A 21114-nucleotide genomic window follows, 5' to 3' on the forward strand; every position below is an offset into this window, starting at 1 on the left:
AACGCCAGAACTTTCATGAACAAATCGACCATCATAATATCCGAATTCAATTCTTTTGAAACGTTTTATGGTAAGGTTGCATTTAGCACAAGTCTAAGAAATTTAGACATCTATATAATATTGATTCACCAACCTCCAGTATTGTAATCTTTATGGCCTAATATTGAAGAGGTAGTAGTTTTTAATGGATATTGTATCTTCCTAGTCACTGGTTACTGTTTTGATCACGTTCACTACCGTTTACATTTTTTTGAAGATTAATTTGAAACGCCAATTTATTGAGGCAATCAGTCAGTTGCCTTCGGTGCGTCGTTGAGAGTGAATGTTTACAAGCGTAGGAGACGGTATTTTCCTTTTTTCGGCTAATCAGAATCTGATAACCTGTTTGGCGTGTTTTTCAAATCTTAAAAAGAAAACACCATACAACTAAAAAACAAAAATAAATACAAACAAAAAAAAAACCCTTTGTAAAATAAAATTTCACGTTGGGTTGAAATATGTCACGCTTAAGTAAGTTTCGTTTCGTTACATGTCGTCAAAAGTGATGTAAACTAAACTTATGAAGTCTCGCGTTTTGTTTTGACAACACTGATTAGTATCAGTTTGATATAAAAATAATAATTGCCTGTTGCTTAAGAGTCCGTTAATATATCGACGACGATGACGATATGCATCAATAACGAGGCGGAGGGACTTAACCTAGTTACTTGGAATTCATTACATGTGACTATCTTTCCTTTTGTAGGATTGAAATAGTAAAATAAGGAAATAGTGTCCTTCATCAAGTGATACAAAAAAAACGTGACATCTTCATTACATTTTGGCCTTTATTACGAGTGTCGTTCAACGATCGATGCGATAAATGTCGAAAGCATCGAAATAAGTATTTTTGGTATTATGTATCTTCATCGACAGAGTTTCTTGTTATTGTGAACAGCGAACTTTGGGATTGTGAATAAAGACTAAATTTTGACATTTGAGTTAATTTCAGTGATAATTCATGTAGGGAAATTGTTTAATAATTTAATGTGAGTAGTTGAACTTTATAAAAATATAATGCAAGCGACTAATTGACTACTTTTCAGATAGTTAGCATGATTTCCAGCGAGTTTTTCTTTGATTCAGACGACGATGAAATAGCAAGCGAAAGGATGGACAGGAATAGAAGTTATGACCTGTTGGTGATTGCCAGAAATAGATGGCTTTTGAGGGACGTTTCGAACCGAAAAATGCAGACGATAACCATCGAAAGTGAAAACGAATAATATCGAAAAAAATCATTCACAATAGTAATGATGTTCGACTATCGATAAATGTCGTTTATTGAAAGCCAAACGACACTCATAATAAGGGCCTTTGTTTTATTGAACATAATATATACAATTTGAATCTTAAATAATATTAATTATTAATTACGATATACAGTGGCTTAAGTTTAAAAAAAATTATATAAATTACATGTCAAAAAAAAAAAATTGTTTAAAAGTCAGCTGATTCATCATTCTCAGGGTGTTCATTCCTGGTTGTCAATGACAAACGTGACATCTTCCCGCTTCCTGGTTCTTTTTGCTTCGATAACAATTTTCAAGTGATAAATTTATATATAAAAATTGAATAATTGAATAATAATGAAATAATTATTTTTAACCGTTATACCTATGTAGCTATAGAAAAACCGCAAACCTAGATTTATTGACACAAACACAATCTGGTTGGAAAGACAGTTTCTTTGTTGAATAAAATAAACAACAACAAAAGTTTTAAGAAAAATAAAAAAAAAAAAGCTTAACATTTGGCTTCGTACGTTGAAGTTTTAAAACAACACCAAGCGTCAACCGTGTTTGTGTAATCGTTTCATTTTATCGCTAAATATTGATAAAATAACTCCTATTTATATTCATTCGCAAAAAAATGTTTGTCACACCAAGAACAAAACAGATTTATATCATTTTGAAGTTTGTTATAGCCTTGGGGGGGGGGGGGGGATAAGAAGAAAAGAACTCTTTAAATTCGATTCTTCAAGTATGATCACAACCATAGAGTACAACTTGGTAGAAAACCAAAGGCAAATGATATTGTTAGAAATTTTATCAAAATCAGTGTATATCGTGTTAACTTCATGTCCATTCTCAAGAGTCGTCAAGAATTGGGAAACGAATTCTAAAAGGTTTCTAGTCGTTGACCTACCTTTAAGAAACCCATGTTGAACCGATGAAACGATTAGCTTACTGTGAAAGCAGATTGAGTGATAAACTAAACTTTCGTTTTCAATTACATTTTTTGGAATATGATTTTATGAATTGGGAAAATAAATTAATCTTCCTAGTTATCGGGAAACACAAACTGCGAACAAACTGCGAGGGGGATAAAAGGAAAAGATCAGTCAGAGGTTTGGATAACACATGTACAGTTTTTTAGAAGAATAGGTTGGACGCCAGACGGGACTAAAATTGTCTTTGAGTTTACCTTTAAATAATTAATAAAGCAGTCATTAGTTATAAAGGGGTTTTTGCTAGATAAATTAGAGAAAAAAATCAAATAAGTTGGATTTTTTTTGCTGAGTCAGAACATGTGGAAAAAGAGGATTTTTATAAGTCTGTCTGATTTTCTTTTTATATTGATAAAACTAAAAACATTTTTGGTCACTACTTTTGCCATGTCTCGTCTGCCGTATCATACTTCGCTTAACAACACTCTACATCTGCACATTCAAATATGGTACTAATGATCTTAAATTTTATAAATCAATGCTTATTTTATTATAATAATCTTATTTGTCGATTGGCTAATTGTGTTTCAACCATGCAGTGCTTTACTAGATCAACTCGTGTCAATATTAACTATTGCAATAATTCCTGTGTATAATCAATAAAGTTTAATACTATATAGTTGAAACGAAAACACGGATAATTGGCATCAATTCGGGATAATTTTATTAATCTACAAATTTAGTTTTTATAATAATAGCACAGATAAGAAACTATTTATAATTTCTTATCTGTGATAATAGTATAATATACAAAATAAAAGATTTTGGTAGAAAGTGGTGTTTCTATTTGTTTTATTATTTAATCATATTATTTGCTTTCAAAATGATGAAACTGATATCTTTTAATATTATGTTTCTCGTTCTTGTCCCAGATATATTAATGGTAGGAGATAATTTCCAACAAACCGAGTAGTTATAATGGCAATAAATAATAAGAAAGCGCATCCTACCAAATGCGTTGTCCGTTCTAAAGGATAAAACTCAGAATTTGATTGATGGACATAGGAGATTAGGCCGCTCTGCAATTAAAAAAAAAAAAACAAAATTTATTAGAAAAAGCTATACAAAAATATTAAAGAACTTCAACAAACGCGTTGAAATGCTTATTATTATTATTTCAAATTATACTTTTTTCGTTAAGAGTGGGTGTCCGATTGAGCTATTACAAATAAGAATGATATGTTTGCCCAACTAATTCTTTTTTTGCCATACAAATTTGATTCATTGATAACCGCACTCTAAAACTTGGATAAAGACAAAGTTACTTAATGGCAAAGAAAGGCTAAAAGCGAAGAAACTAAACTAAACTAAATGACCGACATCAAGTGGAAGTCTAGGAAGTAATAGCTTTTTCAAGTAAAAGGAAACATTTTAAGAAGAAACATTTCAACGGAAATGTTTCAAATGCAACAAAATTGGCCACATAGCAAATGACTGTCACTCAGGAAAGGAAGCTCAAACTGTTAAAAGCAAAAGTTTTTGTTATGTAGGTGACAGAGGCAAGACCAAAAGCAACAAAAAAGAGAAGATTATCTTCGAATTAAATTCATGGGCAAGTGATCACCTAGCTAACGAAAACTGGTGCTTTTCAAAGATCGAACAATCCAGTCCAAATTAAGAGCACAATTTGATTTTTGTTACTAAACTGACGAACGCTGGAGCTGAAGTTAAATCCTGTGGCAAAAACGATTTAATTTTTAAAAACGAGGAATTCATTGCAACAGCTCATTTCAAGGGAAATTTGTATGAACTCGAAATTCTCGTAAGGAAATTTATGTCGGACACTTGTGAAAAAGATGGAGTCATGGTTTGGCATCGACGACTCGGACATATTGGTTATCAAAGAACGGAACAACATGATTCTACACAAACACAAAATCCAAGATTGATTTTTGTGACGTGTGTGTTTAAGGAAAAAAAGAACGAAATCCGTTTAATGGAGCACACAGTAGAGCTAAGCGAGCCCTTGAAAGGAAACATTTAGATGTCCTTGGCCCTTTCAATACTAATGCAATTGACTGATCAAGGTATTTTGTTTCCTTCATCGATGATTTCAGTCATGATGTGTTTTCTAAATTCAAAGAATTAAAACTTTGGCCACCACTATGTTTGAAAGCTCTATTTCAAAACTGACCAAGGACGAGAATTTCTATCTAGTGAACAAAATTTGCTCTTGCAAACAAAAACGTATTCAATTACTTATTCTCCTCAACAAAATGGTGTCGCTGAGAGATTTTATAGAACACTCATGGAAATAGTCAGAGTTATGCTAATCGAATCCGGAGCTCCAATGAAAATGTGGAGCGAAACTGCACTTGCTGCAGTATACACGCAGTTGTCCAACAAGTTCCTAGGAGATTTAAAAAACACCAGCGGAATTGTGGTTTGGATTTAAGGCAGACCTAATCAGGTTGAAGGTATTTGGTTGCAAGGTATACGCTTTGATTTCTAATCAGTGCCGAAAGAAGCTAGATCCAAAAAGTCGAAAATTTGTTATGGTATGATATGCTCTAAGTGGATACCGAATAAATGATATCTAATCAAGAAAAATAAGAACAGCTCGTGATGTTCAATTTTAAGAGTCAAGTTTTCCATTCAAGTGTCTGGCACAACAATCATCTACAAGGGACAATAAGAAAGAATTAACTTTATGGAGGCATGAGCAAGAGGGGGAATCTGAACATGTAGATGTTGTAGCTGAACCTGTTGATATTGCCATGGTTGATACTATTAGTGGGACACAAAGTGAAGAGGACGAACCAATAACCAATAACTATCTTATGTTAGAGGATGGACAAACAGCGTTCCCTTTGCAATCAAATAACATTTTTTCAAATGAGACTGGGGGTCAAAAGCAAATTCTGTCGCTTCAAAAATGTTTACAGATGTGCCCGAAACCTATAATGAAATATTTGGGCAAAGCGATAGTGACCTATGGAAGAAAGAAGTTGATGAAGAACTAAATTCCATGAAGAAAAATAATGTGTGGAAGATCGTGGATGTAGCTTCCCACACAAAACAACTGAAAACTAAATGAATTTGTCACATAAAAGAGGATATGGCAATCCAACAAAATACAAAGCTAGATTAGTAGCAGAAAGTTTTCTGCAACGATTTGGGATGGATAATGGCGAAACATATGCAGCAATAGAGTATTTTTGATTATGACTACTGCCTGTATAAATAAATAAATAAATTGGGTGGCGCAACAGTCCGTTGTGAACCAGGGCCTAGTGACTTACAGCTCGCAACCATTCCTGTATGCGAGTACTATAGTCAGGAATGGAAGGGAAATACAATTTTACAAGCACTTTTTCATGACAAGAATTACTCTTGAAGGAATTGTCAATTCCTCGCAAGAGGCAGTACCCGCGAAAATTAATTTTGTTAAATTAAGGTGGCACAGGCAGGGATTGAGCCCAGACCCCTTGCATGACAGCCATGCCACGGGTACTGCCTGTATACTAAACTTAAAAAACGAAAAGAAGAAGTGGTTATTTTAGTAATTTATGTTGATGACATTTTAATTTATGGAAATTAACTCAACATCGAAATAAAAAAAGGAACTTTAACCGTTTTGAAATGTCAGATTGTGGAACTCTGGAATCGTTCTTGGAATGGAAATAGAGCTATCTGAAGACTACTTGAATATTTCACAAGAAACAAGTATCGACCAGCTTCTTGAACAATTTGGAATGATGGATTGTAATGCTGTCAAAACACCTATGCAGAAAGGATTGTAACTTGAAGCAAACAATACAGATTTAGCCTTATAAGAACCTTACAGAGAACTTCTTTGAAGCATAATGTACATAATGCTTTGTTCAAGACCTGATATATGTTTCGCTGTTGGTTTTATAGGAATATATCAACAAAATCCGACGGATTTTCATTGGCAGCATCTAAAAAGAATTGTTCGGTATCTAGAAGGAACAAAGTCTCTAGAGATAAAATTTAAAAGCTGTGAAGATAAGCCTCTTATTGGATATGCCGATACTGACTGGGTCACTGACTAAATGGACAGAAAGTCAGTAAGTGGGTGTGTGTTTCAAGTATATGGAAGCACTGTATCCTGGTGTAGTAACAACCAACTCTAGCCACTTATTCAAGTGAAGCTGAGTATATAGCTTTAAGTTCAGCCACTGCTGAAGCTTTATGGTTGAGAGGTATTTTGCAAGATGTTAAGGAGCTTAAACATGAACCAGTAACCCTATATGAAAACAACAGACCATATATCGGTATGACTCATAATTAAGAGAACAAGTGAGCCAAACATATTGACATAAAACATAATTTTATACGCGACAGTATAGGTCTATAAAGATTTAATAAGAATTGAAACCATTATCACAAAAGACCAATTCGCAGATGTCTTAACAAAGTGAACGGATCAAACACATTTCTTTAAGATAAGAATAAATCTTGGATTGAATTATTAAACAAAATACGGCTGATAGAGGGTATTGAAAAATAAAGAAAACATAATTTTAAATAAACCTTTTTCTTTTGGAATCAGATAACATTTAATTACAATAAATTGATTGCAATACAATCATGTTTTGAGTGAAAGAGAAATAAACTATAATTTTGCCTTAATTTTACACCTTGCTTAAATCTTCCTATTTATTTTTGGACTTAATTTTCCTTTTTTTTATAAAAAAAGGTTTAGCCAATCAAAGGATTAACTGTAAGTTTTTAATTTGGTGTGCACATTGAATATGGCAATGACTGGTAAGTACAGAGTGAGGTAAAGCCTTCCACAGCTTGGCTCGAGGGTACATTTTGGGCAGCACCAAAATCGTACATGAATTTAAAACATAAGCCAGACACTCTATAGAATACCTACACAGTTTCCGACCAAAACCGCTGTGGATATTCATATGTAGAAGAGTATGTCACGTGGTTTTTCGTCATTCGGCTCCGTCATTCGGCTCCTTTCAATTAAAAGTGTCTTTGACGGACGCTTGATATAGGGAGGTAGAATTTCTATTTCGTCTACATTTATTGTATTTAAGCACTATAAATATATTTAAGTACAATAATATGTTAGTTTATTGATAAGAAAAAATCAATTATATGAAATAATGTGTAATAAGAACCGGCTACGATTTAAATAAATTTGATTACAAATCGGAGGTTGAAAACTCTGAACCCAAGTTGTTTGCTTTCTTATGGAAAAACCCTGGACACCGACGAGTCTACATACCTCATACATAAACGCATCCTGGATGGACTAGTATTACGCGTAGGGGCCAATTGTAGCTATTATTAGTTTTCATAATTGAAAACAAAAATTGGATTTTTTTTTGCTGGTCGTTCATTATGTAGCTTTCATTAAAAATTTCTGTCATTGAACAAAATTTCCTGGTTGAAAGAGCCCAGTTATAGCTCTCATTGAAATCGATCCGGAAACATATTTGAATCGATATTTCACTATGTTTTCCTTCGATTAGAAGTGACTTCCTGACCACGTACAAAAAACTGATGCATTTGCTGTCGACAACCCTCTCGTGAAATGTTACGTTCCATAACAGATCACGAGCAGCCGAATTAAAGGAACTTCCTAGACTGCTGTTAAGTAGATATCACCACCATCGAGGAAATGCGATGACAGGGCAACAAGAAGATAAAAACAGCTAAAGTGACTCAAAATCAAATGGGGTGGCGCAACAGTCCGTTGTGAACCAGGGCCTAGTGACTTACAACTCTCAACCATTCCTGTGTGCGAGTACTGTTGTCAGGAATGGAAGGGACCTACAATTTTAGGCCGAATCCGAACGGCTAGTTTGAAAAAGCACTTTTTCATGACAAGAATTACTCTTGAAGGATTTGTCAATTCCTCGCAAGAGGCAGTACCCGCGAAAATTATTTTTTTTTTTTTAAATTAAGGTGGCACAGGCAGGGATTGAACCCAAGACCCCTTGCATGACAGTCCAACGCACTAACTATCATGAAACGGGTACTACAGTGACTATATGACTGTGACTATAGTGACTGCTAACAAGAAAACCAAACAATGGATGCGGCTATGTCACTGGAGCTAGACTTAGCAACAAGTCTTGAGCTAAGTATAAGTGCAACAACGAGCACCTCATGGCAATCCACATCAAGGGTTGATTCGGAACCGTTAGTCTAAAATACACACACGCCCACATAGAAGAAGGATGACAACACCAAGGAAATTTTGCACTAACTACAATATTAAAATTGTCTCGGAAGATTTAATAATGCCAAGCTAGGAAAGGAAGACGCCTGCACTACAATACTTCCATTAACGGATTCAGACTCATTGATTTTGCTGCGAAGCGAAACGCTTTATAGCCAATAAACGTTCTCCACACCTCAACGTCCACAAAGGAACTTAGAGCTCTCCAGAACAATCTAAAGTCATATTGAACATATTGCGACCTACACTAAACAAGCTTCCAGCATCATGGATGTCCAAATTTTTCGAGGTGCTAATATTGACTCGGCCCACTACCTCGTTTTAATGAAGGTAACACTTCAGATTTCCAGACCTAAGGCAAAACAGGGAGATTCTGGGAGAAGATCGCCAAATCCTTCTCCAACTGAGTTAGAAGTAACCTCGAAGTTCTCTGCTGCTAATACAATGTATCGAGAGCCAGTGGCAACAATGGCAAGATGCAATCAGAGAAGCCGCCTCTGACGTGCTGGGTTTCAAGCAGCCACTTACAAGGAACCCAGCCAATGAAGCCAAACAACAGGCACACAAAGCGGAAGAACGCTGTTAACGAGCGCTATAAGCAGAAGAGGCGAGAGGAACACTGACTTCTCAGAAAGAAAAAGAGAGAGCATGACAACGTGCGGTTGAAGATGTTGATAGGTTCAGAAATGAAGTTCGAAAGTTTCATGAATAGGTGAAACTAAATTCACAAGTTCATAAACTCAGAACCGAAAGCTGCAAGGACGAAAATGGGAACATCATTATTAGACCGCAGTAAATGCTGAGGATCACTTCTACAGTCTGTAAACGGCGACGACGAACCGAATTCCGCTATTAAGCAGGATGATCCATTTGATATAGACGACGGAACCCAAACAATCCCGTCTTCCCGACTTAGACTAAGTAAAGATTGCCATACCTAAGTTGAAGTCTAACAAAGCCGCCAGAGCAGATAGCTTGAATGCTGAGCTCTTTAAAGCAGCAGGAGAAAATTTGGTTAGGAGCATGCACCAACTTATCTGTAAACTATGGTCGGGAGAAAGCATGCCCGATGAATGGAACCTCAATATTGTTTGCCCGATACTGAAGAAGGGAGACCCTCCAAACTGCAATAAGTTTACAGGAATCATTCTCCTTAACATCGCCTACAAAATCTTTTTTGCCGTAATATGTGGACGTTCAGAAAAAACAAAGGAATATCAAATCGACACCCACCATCTCTTCATCTATTTCAAGGCCGCATATGACAGCATCTACAGGGACGAACCGTATCTAGTTTTGGCATCCCTGCTAAACTCATGACCATGGAGAATTCATGATACGCTGTTACGCGATTCCCTTAACATCGTCTTTGAAATAATAGAACAGACCCAACACTAGAGGCATTATCAGCGATCTAGATTTAGCGAGAAGTATAAACGTTTAACGACCGAGATGGCTAGGTCATGTAGAGCGCATGGAAACCAATGTTCCTGCCGCAAAGTCTTCGAACCCACGCTTTCACCTCTAGATAAAAAGCAAAAAGGTTGATTTTGCGACTCTTCGCATACTTTATACAACATACAACCCTGCATGCGTTGATTCCTTTATTATTATTTACTTAGACTCTATTTTTATCAACAGATATCAATCTCTTATTTCTTCCATTAGAAATATATGTAGGGTTAAATCTAAAAGAGTTATTTGGAACATGTTCAATGTTTTCATCAATATAAATCTTACCCGTAAATGAATACTGAATTTTAATGAAAATCTTTTATTGAACACAGATATTGTTATATCTTTGTAAGAAATCTTACCCATCCACCATTTTCATTGATCCACAGCACCAATTCCTCCTCTATAACGTCTGAAACAGCCTCTAACAGTGTGGGTATATAATCTGAATGTCCCTGCCGTACGCAATCAACAGAAAGTCCTCCAGCCACAGCAAATAACGATATTATTTTCCCCCATGTAATTTCTATTCGGAAAAGTTCGCGGGCAACAGCACTTATAAGAATAGCTACCGTGTCCGATGATGAGAAGTCCCCACTTGGTGAACAAAGTACTTGTCTTCCAACCCCTGTGTAAATACGAGGGTGCATTCGTTCTAATTCATCACCTAACTTTTTTTATAAAAAAAAATATTACGGAATTCAGTATGTTATAAAAGAAATCAAATCCGATTTAATTAACTTACAATCATAAGTGATGGAAAAACTTCGCGAACAGTCGATATGGAAGATGCGCCTAATATACTTCTTATCCTTTGCAAGCCGAGTTTTTTGTTAAATAATCCAGAGCGTCGAAGACGGCGTTTGATGTATTGGCCACATAGGCATTTTCCCTTTTAATGAAAAAAAGGAGTACCTTATACATTTGTATATGAAAACTAAACATTTTTAGGGAAACCACATGCCCCAGTATTGCATCTATTGCGAAGCAGATAGTCCTATTTTCTTCTGTTTGACATTCACATGATTCGTTAGTCTTCCCTTCGAAAAAATTAAAAAACAAATGATCAAGTATACGTATGTATATCTTTTCCAAGCTTTTTATCTCCCTTACACCATTTTTAAGAATGGAAATAGCATTCTCCTAGCATTACGACTGATCTCCACACTTCAAAAACCATTGTAAAACAAAAATCGAACATTTCATCAGACTATCGAAAAAGGTGAATTAAGATCTGTCTTCTCAATAATGGATTTCCGAACAATGAATGAAATTATCAAAAAAACTCAAATATGATAAAACTCTCTATTTTGCATTTATCGACTACGCTAAAGCTTTCGTTAAGATAGAGCAAATAAATGGTCGCATTCACAAAGCTAGTGGCTACGTAGTCAAAATTCAACTAGCTTTGTGAATGCAAGGCTACACTACAAAGCTAGTCAATCTGGAACTGTCATATTATTGACAAATTAATGCAAATATATAAAATAAGAAACATTTTTGATTTAATAACTTTAACTTATCATTTGTGTTTTTAAAATCAATAAAATCACATTTAAGACACAGTTCGAATGATTTATATTTGTATTTAAATATTGAACGATTTATTTCATTTTGAATTCGTGTCACTTTACCGAGCAGCTGATTGTGAAACGTCAAAATCATTCTCCACTAACTTTGTACACGAATTTTTTACACTACGTCGGAGGGGAAATTTCAACTACTTTTGTAGTTAGGTTTAGCCAATCAGAATCCCTTGACTACGTAGCCATTAGCTTTGTGAATGCGACCAATATCTGAAGCATTATCGACATTCCAAAGTATTGATATTTATTGATATTTATTGATTAAAAATAAAAAACAGCTGTACATACATAAAGATTGACTTATAAATAGTACAGGATATAATACAATATTTATTAAGGATAATGCAAGTATGCAAACACTATGTTTAAAGCAATTGTAGCAAACTATTAATAATTTATTCAATAACAATCAATTAAAAACAAAATTAAAAATTAAAGTCGCAAGAAGAAGAAATTACAATAATTACAAAAAAGTTACTTAATTACAAAAAAGTTACCTCAGTTCAAATTTGAGAAATATTCAAAACAAAGTTGATGAAACCTTCTATGTTCGATTCCAGACCTCATGTGACTGGGGAGATTATTCCACAGTCTGACAGCATAAACGAAAAATTGCCTCCGTGATGTCAAACAGGTTAACCTGGGGGAGCGCAACAAGGTAAAACGATTTGAAGAGCAAAAATCAAGCTTATTAAACAAATAATTTGGAGTCTTGTTAAAAATTAGTTTGAAGAGAAGCAAACAACACCGATATTTAAAAAAAGCTTCCAAGTTGCAATTTAAAAGTTGACGAGCCTGAAACGAAACGTGATCGTATCTTTGGAGGTTGAAAACAAACCGATCAATGGAATTGAATGCTACCTTTAGCTTACGAAGCGAGTTGGAGTCAGGATCTGCAAATATCTCACACCCATACGCTACTATTGGTATGATAAGTGATTTAACCAGCTTTAATTTAACTTGAGGAGGCAGAATTGATCTAGCAACAGATAGTCCTCGGAGTGAAGCATACATTTTGGAGATAACAGTATTGATATGAGTGTCCCACGTTAGCCTACTGTTAAAATTTATATCTAGGTTTTTTGCATTTGTGACATATTCGATTTGGCAGGCGTTCAAGTAAAGGGGTGGAAAATTAATAAAGTGGGGTTTATTTTTACATATTGTAATAGCTTTTGTTTTTTCTGGATTAAGTACAAGTTCTTTGCGAGTTGACCAATTGAATATAAAGCATAAATCAATGTTCATTTTTCTTATCGCATCTTCAATCATACCAATAGGAAAGCTTATATATAATTGTACATCATCAGCGTAGATGTGAAACTGGCAGTAAGATAAAACAAAATGGCAAATCATTAATAAACATAGAGAACAGTAATGGACCAAGGATATATCCTTGAGGAACACCTATATTGACAGGAAGAAACGAAGACATTTTACCTTTACACGATACGGCTTGCATGCGATTAGTCAAATACGAATAAATAAGATTTTTGGTTGTGTCAGAAAAATTTAAATAAGTCGTCAGTTTTTCACAGAGAAGGCTAGAGTTGACGCAATCGAATGCTTTGGAAAAGTCAAGTAGGGTTATCACAATTGTATAATTAGTCTTAATCTTGTCTTATATCTTCAGAAACTTTTAAAAGGGCTGAAATGCAGCTGTATCCAGATCTAAATCCCGACTGGAGAGGGTTAAGAGGACGTGAATCTTCAGTATAATTTTTGATCTGGTTACTTAAGATAGTTTCAAAAGTCTTAGATAAAAAAGGAAGGATAGCTATTGGTCTGTATTCCATTTTCTTTCCTCGTTTAGGGATGGGTATAACTTTAGATTTTTTCCAGGAGGTGGGATAGATAGAGGTCATTATGATGGTGTTGAAAATGTGGTTTATGTGAGGAAGTATGAAAGGAAGAAGGATTTTTAAAAAGTCTGGGTGTATGTTGTCAACTCTAGTTGATTTGGATTTAATAGAAAATATTGCTTTACCTACTTGATATTCATCTACTGAACAAACAGAAAAAGCATCGACTCTATCGTTTTCCGAAACACTAGATTGCCCAGTTAGGAATTGGGTAGGGGGAGTAGAGAACTTTCGATTCAACTCCGCTAAATCAATATTATCATCGGAAATAGAAGAATCTCCTCTTAAACCAATGCTCTTGACTTCTTTCCAAAAATACTTGGAGGAACGATTTGAGTTGAACCTGTTGTTATAAAAATTGTATTTAGCTGATTTTATTAATTTATTTACAAGGTTCCGAAATGTTTTGAATTGCCGAAGCATTGCTAAGCAACCAAATTGTTTCCAACGTTGGTATGAAACGTCTCTTGTTTTCATAGAATTAATGATCTCAAGAGAAAGCCAGGGACAACTACGTGATCTAATTTGACGTGTTTTAATGGGAACGTGTTTATTAAAAAGGTCAGTAATTGCAACAGTAAAGGCCCAACTATAATAGGCATAAGCAAACATAAGCTTATGTCAAAAACCCAACGAAAATTCACTTAAGTTTGCGAAATTACTGCAGATAGCCATAATGCAATTTTGTTCACGTATCTACATGTCAAAATAATATTCGCAGCTGTGACATTTGTTTGTTTTTTTTTTTATTCAGGACTTTTGTATTTGTTTAAAATAAAAAATGGAAATAAATAACAAATTAAAAAATTAAAGCTAGTACAGTATTTGAAGGACCGTGTGTTTTGAAAGAAATGGATGATCTACTTAAAAAAAAGGAAACGTTCTTGTGCTGTTCGAGAAATAAACAGGGACATTAGAAGGAATGGTTTTTTCCATGTTACTTTTTTGAAAATCAAAGAGCTTGATAGTGGCCAATTTTTTATTTACACAAGAATGCGTCCTGCACTGTACAATTTGCTGTTTAATTTGTTGTCACCACTTATGCTAAAAACGTCTATAAGACAACCAATTTCACCCGAATGTCGGCTGGCTGTCCTCCTTCTGCAAGTTCACTTCATGAAAAAATGCATACTTGGATATTTTATGTTATGATAAACATTCTGAGAGAAATTATCTGCAGTGGAGTTGACCTGTGTGTATTTGATCAAAACTAAGTTAACGGTACTGAGAAAAATTGAACGAAACGGAGCTAGACTCCATCATGTTCACTCGTATTGTGATTCTTTGTATTCGCACGTTTACTTATGCGCGCATATGCTAGCTTATGTCTATTATAGTTGGGCCTTAGGTTAGGTTAGGTTATAGTGGCTGTCCAAGATGGAACGGACACACTTAGGCCAGTGATATAAGTGTAGTTGGGCCTTAAAACATTCAATTTGATAATCAACGCTTGATGTTGCATACATTGAGTAGAAGTCAATAGATGACATTTTTGTTACGAAAATCACGATACTAGAAATATTGCGGAGATTCGTTTTAAAGATATAAATCAAACGTTGCAAAAACCAGATCATGATATGAAAACACTGGGACGGATAGCTGACTGGAACATTTAACAAGACTAATATCAACTAAGCTATCTTCAAATATCATTTTAAGCTCATCGAATTTGTTAACAAGGCTATGTGCGTTAATGTGGCGAATATGCAAACCATTATGATTATTACAGAGAGTATTTAATAAAAATTTGTTTTTTCGTTTATGCTGTGGAAGCCAGCATCATTGTTGCTGCTCATTACGACAACAAAAGTCTAAAAAGAGGCTAGAACCAGAAACAGAAATGATACACACATTTACATATTTCACAATTAAGAGAGAATGAAAGAATAAATAGAGAAACATTTTGGACTGAAAGAACTTGAACAAAGAAATAAAGTTGAAAATAAACATCTTGCATTGAAATATAAATTTGAACTACCATTGTGCAGATCATTGTAAACGTCAGTCCCGACGGCATTCCTCAGATCCTCGAAGGTATAGATGATGAATGGATTTTCGTTGTTACTTGTTAGGAATGCGGACGAAGACTTGGCTATTGAATGTATGCACCGTTGAGAGTATAGAGATTTTCGTTTCAGTCTTAATGCAAAGCACTGCAGCTGGTAATTGTTTTTTGTTAGACTATCGTTAATGAAAAAGCTTTTTTGTGAGTCAAAGTTTATATCGGAAAGGCAAAGCGGAGCTTTTTTTGTTTTACGATACATACATGAGTACCCTCCAAAAAAAGGGATTTAACCATTGAATAATTACAAAAAAAAGGGATGGCGACACTTATTGCTCATAAGTCGCTAGTATCGCACGGGGAGTTATTATATGGGACTACAACACCCAACTTTACAGATTTTTTCCCCAAATTTACTCACAATTTGTTATGGTCGAGGAAAAAAACGTAATATTTTTGTCTTGTTATTTGGAATACAAAACAACAATAACAATAAATAGGTATATCTGTTCAAGTGTGGCATTCAAGGCCAAATCACGTTCGCTGCAGAAAATGTATTTTTTAAATTTTGTTCTCATTCATAAAATGAAAATGATGTTGGTGCTTGCATTTAATTCGAGATGATGATCATTTGAGAGTTTTGGAGAGTTTTTCTTAAATTTCGTTATTAGTTTGATATGCGTTTTTTTTTGATTTACTACATTTGTTACGTCTGCTACATAAATGAAGTAGTTAATGTAGTTAAATGTAGTTAACGTAGTTAAATGTAGCAGACGTAGCGGTAGACGTCAAAACGAAGTTTGAAATGTCCATTCAACCACCAAATTGACAAATTGCATCGAAAAGATAACTGTGAACTCTCGAAAATTCGGAACATGGCTTAACCAAGAATATTCAAAAAAATTAATAGATATCATGTACACTATACTTTTAAAATGAACGACAAGAATAAAACAGAGTATTATTTAATTTGCAATTTTCTTTCATAAAACTTCAAATTCCTTGATTTAGTTCATTTACGCAACATATTTGGTTCGTATGTATAGTTCAGTGTTTTTCAATCGTTAGTCGTTACTTATTCACTCATTTTTTCAACTTTTTTTTTCAAAATTTAACGTTTTTTTTGAAGGTAGCACACGTAACAAATTTAGGGTAGGAAATGAAGCAAATCAAACGTGTAGTTTATCCAATTAACTACACGTAGTTTACCGAGTAGATTACCTCACGTAATCAACTTTGCCATCTCTAGTTGGGATAGGTTTATTTTTAAATTTCTTTTTTTTTTCTGAAAATGGGGTTAACGGACAAATCATAACTTACTACAAAGTATACATTGCAAAAATGTACATACATACATATGTAAGCATAGGTAGGTATGTACATACATGTTTAGGTTAATTTTAGGTAGGTAAATAGTAATTACATTTATTTAGGTAGACATTAGAGATGGCAGAGTAGATTACGTCAGGTAATCTACTCGGTAAACTACGTGAAGTTAATTGAATAAACTACACGTTTGATTTGTTTCATTTCCTACCCTAAATTTGTTACGTGTGCTACCTTCACAAAAAACGTTGAATTTCAAAAATAATTAAAAAAAAAAACGAGTGAATAAGTAACGACTAACGATTGAAAAACACTGAACTATACATAAGAACTAAATACGTTGCGTAAATGAACTAAATCAAGGAATTCGAAGTTTTATGAAAGAAAATTGCAAATTTAATAATCATCTGTTTTTTTGTGTCGTCCATTTTAAGAGTAGAGTGTACCTATATGATATCTATCAATTTTTTGGAATGTTCTTGTTTAAGCCATGTTCCGAATTTTCGAGAGTTCGTTTTTCACACTTATCTTTTCGATGCAATTTGTCAATTTGGTGGTTGAATCGACATTTCAAACTACATTTTGACGTCTACCGCTACGTCTGCTACATTTAGCTACGTTAACTACATTAAAGTAGTATTCACATGAGCGCGATCAACGAACGACGAATGAATTACAAGATGTGAGTTTATATACTTTTGAAGACATATTTCCACACAAATTCTTAACAAAACGATAGCAATATAGTTTCTACTTGATTTATGATACATACTTTTACTTTACATTATAATGTATTAATAAATTTAAGAAAACAAATTTATTCGTCGCGAAAAAAATTATAGTTGATACGAACTGTCAAACTTTATTCGCGTTCCACATTATCCACATTCGCAACGAATAAAATAATCGCGCGTACTTAACCTAAAAAATCATTCTTGTTTTGGTTTCGGTGGTGTATGGTGTTCGGCTGTGGCTTCATTCGCGACGAATTAAAAACTCTCATGTGAAAGAAACGTCAAAATCGACGAATAATCGTTCATTCGTTGGTCGTTGGTCGTGCTCATGTGAATAGTACTTAACTACCTCAATTATGTAGCAGACGTAACAAATGTAGTAAATCAAAAAAATTGCATTTCTGCCATCTCTGGTAGACATTCATATGCACAAATGGAGGTTAGTAGGTACATATGTATGTATGCAGGTACATATATGCATATATATGTATAACACAAGTTGGGGGCGTACCTATTAGATTTTTCAACTATTTCAGTAGTATTTTTGGCAGATTTCTTTGCTTTAAAATCAAAAGCCGTGGAGTGAAGAAAAAAAGATATAATCAAAGTGGATTAAAAAAGGATTTTTAAAGCCAAAGTTTTCCTCAAAACATTGTGCAACTGATTTTAGATAATTAACGAATTCGCTTTTGGGAATTGTATTTTCATATAAGCATATAAATTAGCATATACAAAAACAAATATCAATGTTCGGTGGCCACTTCTATTTTTAATTATTCAATGATTTAACTGTGCTTTAAATTCAAAAGAAGGAACACAAATCTGAAGTGTAGATAACATTATCGTCATTTGTTTGGCAGTGTACAGTTGATTTAACTAGTTCCCTTACACATACTGAATACTTATGAGAGTGAAAACATTAATTAATACTCCTCTCATTCCCCCTTTTTCTCTTACGAATTAATTTCTCTGGTCACTCTTAGGTTCTACAATAATTTTTACAAAAAAATTTAACTTAAGTGTCACTGACGAATAAAAATAAAATATTTAACTAACTTAAGTGCCCCTCGCAAATAATAATCAGCCCCGGATTAAAGAAAATGGAGGCACGGGGATATTTCAAATTTGAGGTCCCCTAAAAAGTTATAAAATCCAAGCAAGCGACGAAGAGTTGAAGCATCGAAAATCCAAGAAGCTATCCCAAAAGGGCTTCAACCCCCGATAAGATTAAGAATGTTTGATATTCGGGGGCTAATTATTCATCAGGGGTTCTTTTTAACGTTTTTAAAAAATTGCATGTGTTCATTTTGCAATCGCAAATAAAAAATAGTAAGCTCAAAAGCGTTAAACCCACATAACAATTTGTAATTAATCCAAAAACGGTTAGACCATTACTTTTTGATTATTCAAAACTCTAAAAATTAAGAGTAACAAATTATGTTGTAATTTTCGATCAGACCGTTGAAAAATGCAAAAAAACTGAGATTTGTTTCAATTTTTAGTGTTTATCGACTTAATTTTGTCAATGCGAGAGTTGCAGGAACATTGAAGACGAGAGTTAAAGAAGGTAAACATGGGTCATGAAAATAAAAAAACGCAGGAACATTGAAATAATTTTAATATACTCATCTCTTTTTTTTATTCCTATTTTATTAGTGTGAACTCGATGTTTATTTTCTTTACATTACTCACGACATTTCCAAAATGCTGAAAATAAGTGATTTAAGTAGAGACTAAATTAAAAGACTGTCAACTTGTTACTTCTGTTGCCAATTTTCATTGAATAAGATGGGATTATGGGTTTAACGTTTTTGGGGTATATAGCTTTCGAGTTTTTTAGATTTGGGATCAATTTTTACAGAGTTAGGCTGTTTTGGTTTAATAGCGACTTGGGCTATGCGGATTTGGCTTTTTGGATATACTAGCGAGTTAGGCTATGTGGGTTTAAAGTTTATGGGATTTATTGTGAGTTGCGCTATATGGGTTTAACGTTTTTATCGTATATAGCTTTCGAGTTTGGATTTTGTGGGGTCAACTAATTTTGGTTTTTATTTTTGGGGTTTATTAGATTGTACAGTTTGAATATCGCGGTTTTACGGTTTAAATTTCTTGATAGGATGGGGCCTCGTTTCCGCGGGGCCCGGAGCTGCAGTCCCCTATTAATCCGGGCCTGATAATGATGAGTTATTAAAATCAAAAATCACATACAACACTGAACTGTGTGTAACCACATATACATATATATACCTAATATTGTTTTTTTTTTTAATTAAAGTTTGTTTTGATTAACGTTGTTACCTTTAAAAGTTTTTGAGAAAATAAGTTTTAAAGTTGAAATTTTAAAAAAAATTTGTTTAAAATCAATGAACAAAGTTATATGCGCTTGTTTTAGAATTACATGAAGCTTGTTTTTTATATTCTTTCTCTAACTTAATATCTTTTTTAATTTTTCTTTAAATATTGAGTTTTTACGTACACTAAAACAATTTTCGTTCAACATGATTTTCTCAAAGCTAATGATACTAAGGCCACGACCAGGAACTGCAAGACAATAATTTCTGCAATAAGATTTGTCATAGCTCATGTATTTATTTTTGGGTTAACTTTCAAAACTCAAAGTATGCTGTGGGCTTGTAGATTTAATTTTTGTATTCATCTTTTTATCCCAAATTTACTTTGTTTTAGATACTTGCCTGTGTTATGATGTCTCGAGATGAATTCTGCGTAGCTTTCCATCCTATTGTATACGAAAGTTTGCGGGTCACAACATCGCTTACGTTGCTCAATCGTCTTCGAGTACTTGTAGCTGAGTTAGTTTCAAGCAATGATACAGAATGCAGTGTTGCTGGGAAACTAAACTTTCGTCGAATTTGCTTTTGTATTTGGTCCGCTTTTTCACTTTGGGTGTGTATATTTAACTCGGGGTTAGGCATTGAGAAAACCTGAAAGAACATGATTTAGGTATTATTTTATATTTTAATCTTTTTATTAGTATTTTTTGGCCTAAATTTTTGTTAGTAAAGTACCTTGATACCTCATTTTGAGGCTTATTAATTCAAAACACTCTTGAAGTTATTGAATTTAAAACTAATAAACATTGAGTCATGGCTATTAAAAGACGTTTGGCAGTGTGCAGTTTTGACACAATCGTCAACAAACGAATTCGCTAAGGTTATAAAGAGACTATGGTAGAATTGGCAAGAGTTTGCTCAATTGCATAGAATCGCGCAACTACACTCATCGTGAAAATGGAAGTCCTGTAATCCGAAAACCAAAACCTTTTGCTTCCTATCTCCACGATTAAATTGTTCATAAACAAAATTAACCAGGAGCAGAATTGCAACAAAGCAAAATGTTTTCGAATAACGATCATGAGCAAAATGTTCACGATCAATATAAAAAAAAAACCTTAAAACAAATTAAATACAATTTTGATAAAAATGATTTTTTATGGGTAATGAACAAAAAAGAGCAAAGTGGAGAAAAATAAAGATTAAAAAGGCAAGATAGGGGGTTTGAAAACTGTGCTTTACTGTGATTATTGATTTTGGGGTCTGAAAATTCGAGGAAAACATCTGTTGTGGTATTTCGAAACGTCCTACCGTAAGCTCTCTGTATCTCATTAAGATATTAAAATGTCTCTTTTTAAAGCTGACATTTTAAAACTAACTAAGATTTCGAATAACTACTTAAAATATCATTCAACTGTTCAGT

General features: G+C 33.9%; 1 protein-coding gene across 9 annotated transcripts in view; it reads right to left on the minus strand.

The window, feature by feature from the left end:
- Positions 1 to 3044: 3044 nt before the first annotated feature.
- Positions 3045 to 21114, minus strand: part of LOC129950975 (bcl-2-related ovarian killer protein homolog B) — a 46456-nt gene continuing 28386 nt past the window's right edge. For all 9 annotated transcript variants that reach the window (XM_056062948.1, XM_056062947.1, XM_056062955.1 and 6 more), the window contains exons 2-5: positions 20094 to 20342; positions 10636 to 10782; positions 10253 to 10561; positions 3045 to 3288 (exon numbers count right to left, since the gene is read on the minus strand). In XM_056062948.1, coding sequence (XP_055918923.1) covers positions 3118 to 3288; positions 10253 to 10561; positions 10636 to 10782; positions 20094 to 20342 — 876 coding nt within the window. In that variant the 3' untranslated portion in view covers positions 3045 to 3117. The remainder of the gene's footprint in view (positions 3289 to 10252; positions 10562 to 10635; positions 10783 to 20093; positions 20343 to 21114) is intronic.

This window comes from Eupeodes corollae, chromosome 3 (assembly GCF_945859685.1).
Source record: "Eupeodes corollae chromosome 3, idEupCoro1.1, whole genome shotgun sequence".
Lineage (NCBI taxonomy): Eukaryota > Metazoa > Arthropoda > Insecta > Diptera > Syrphidae > Eupeodes > Eupeodes corollae.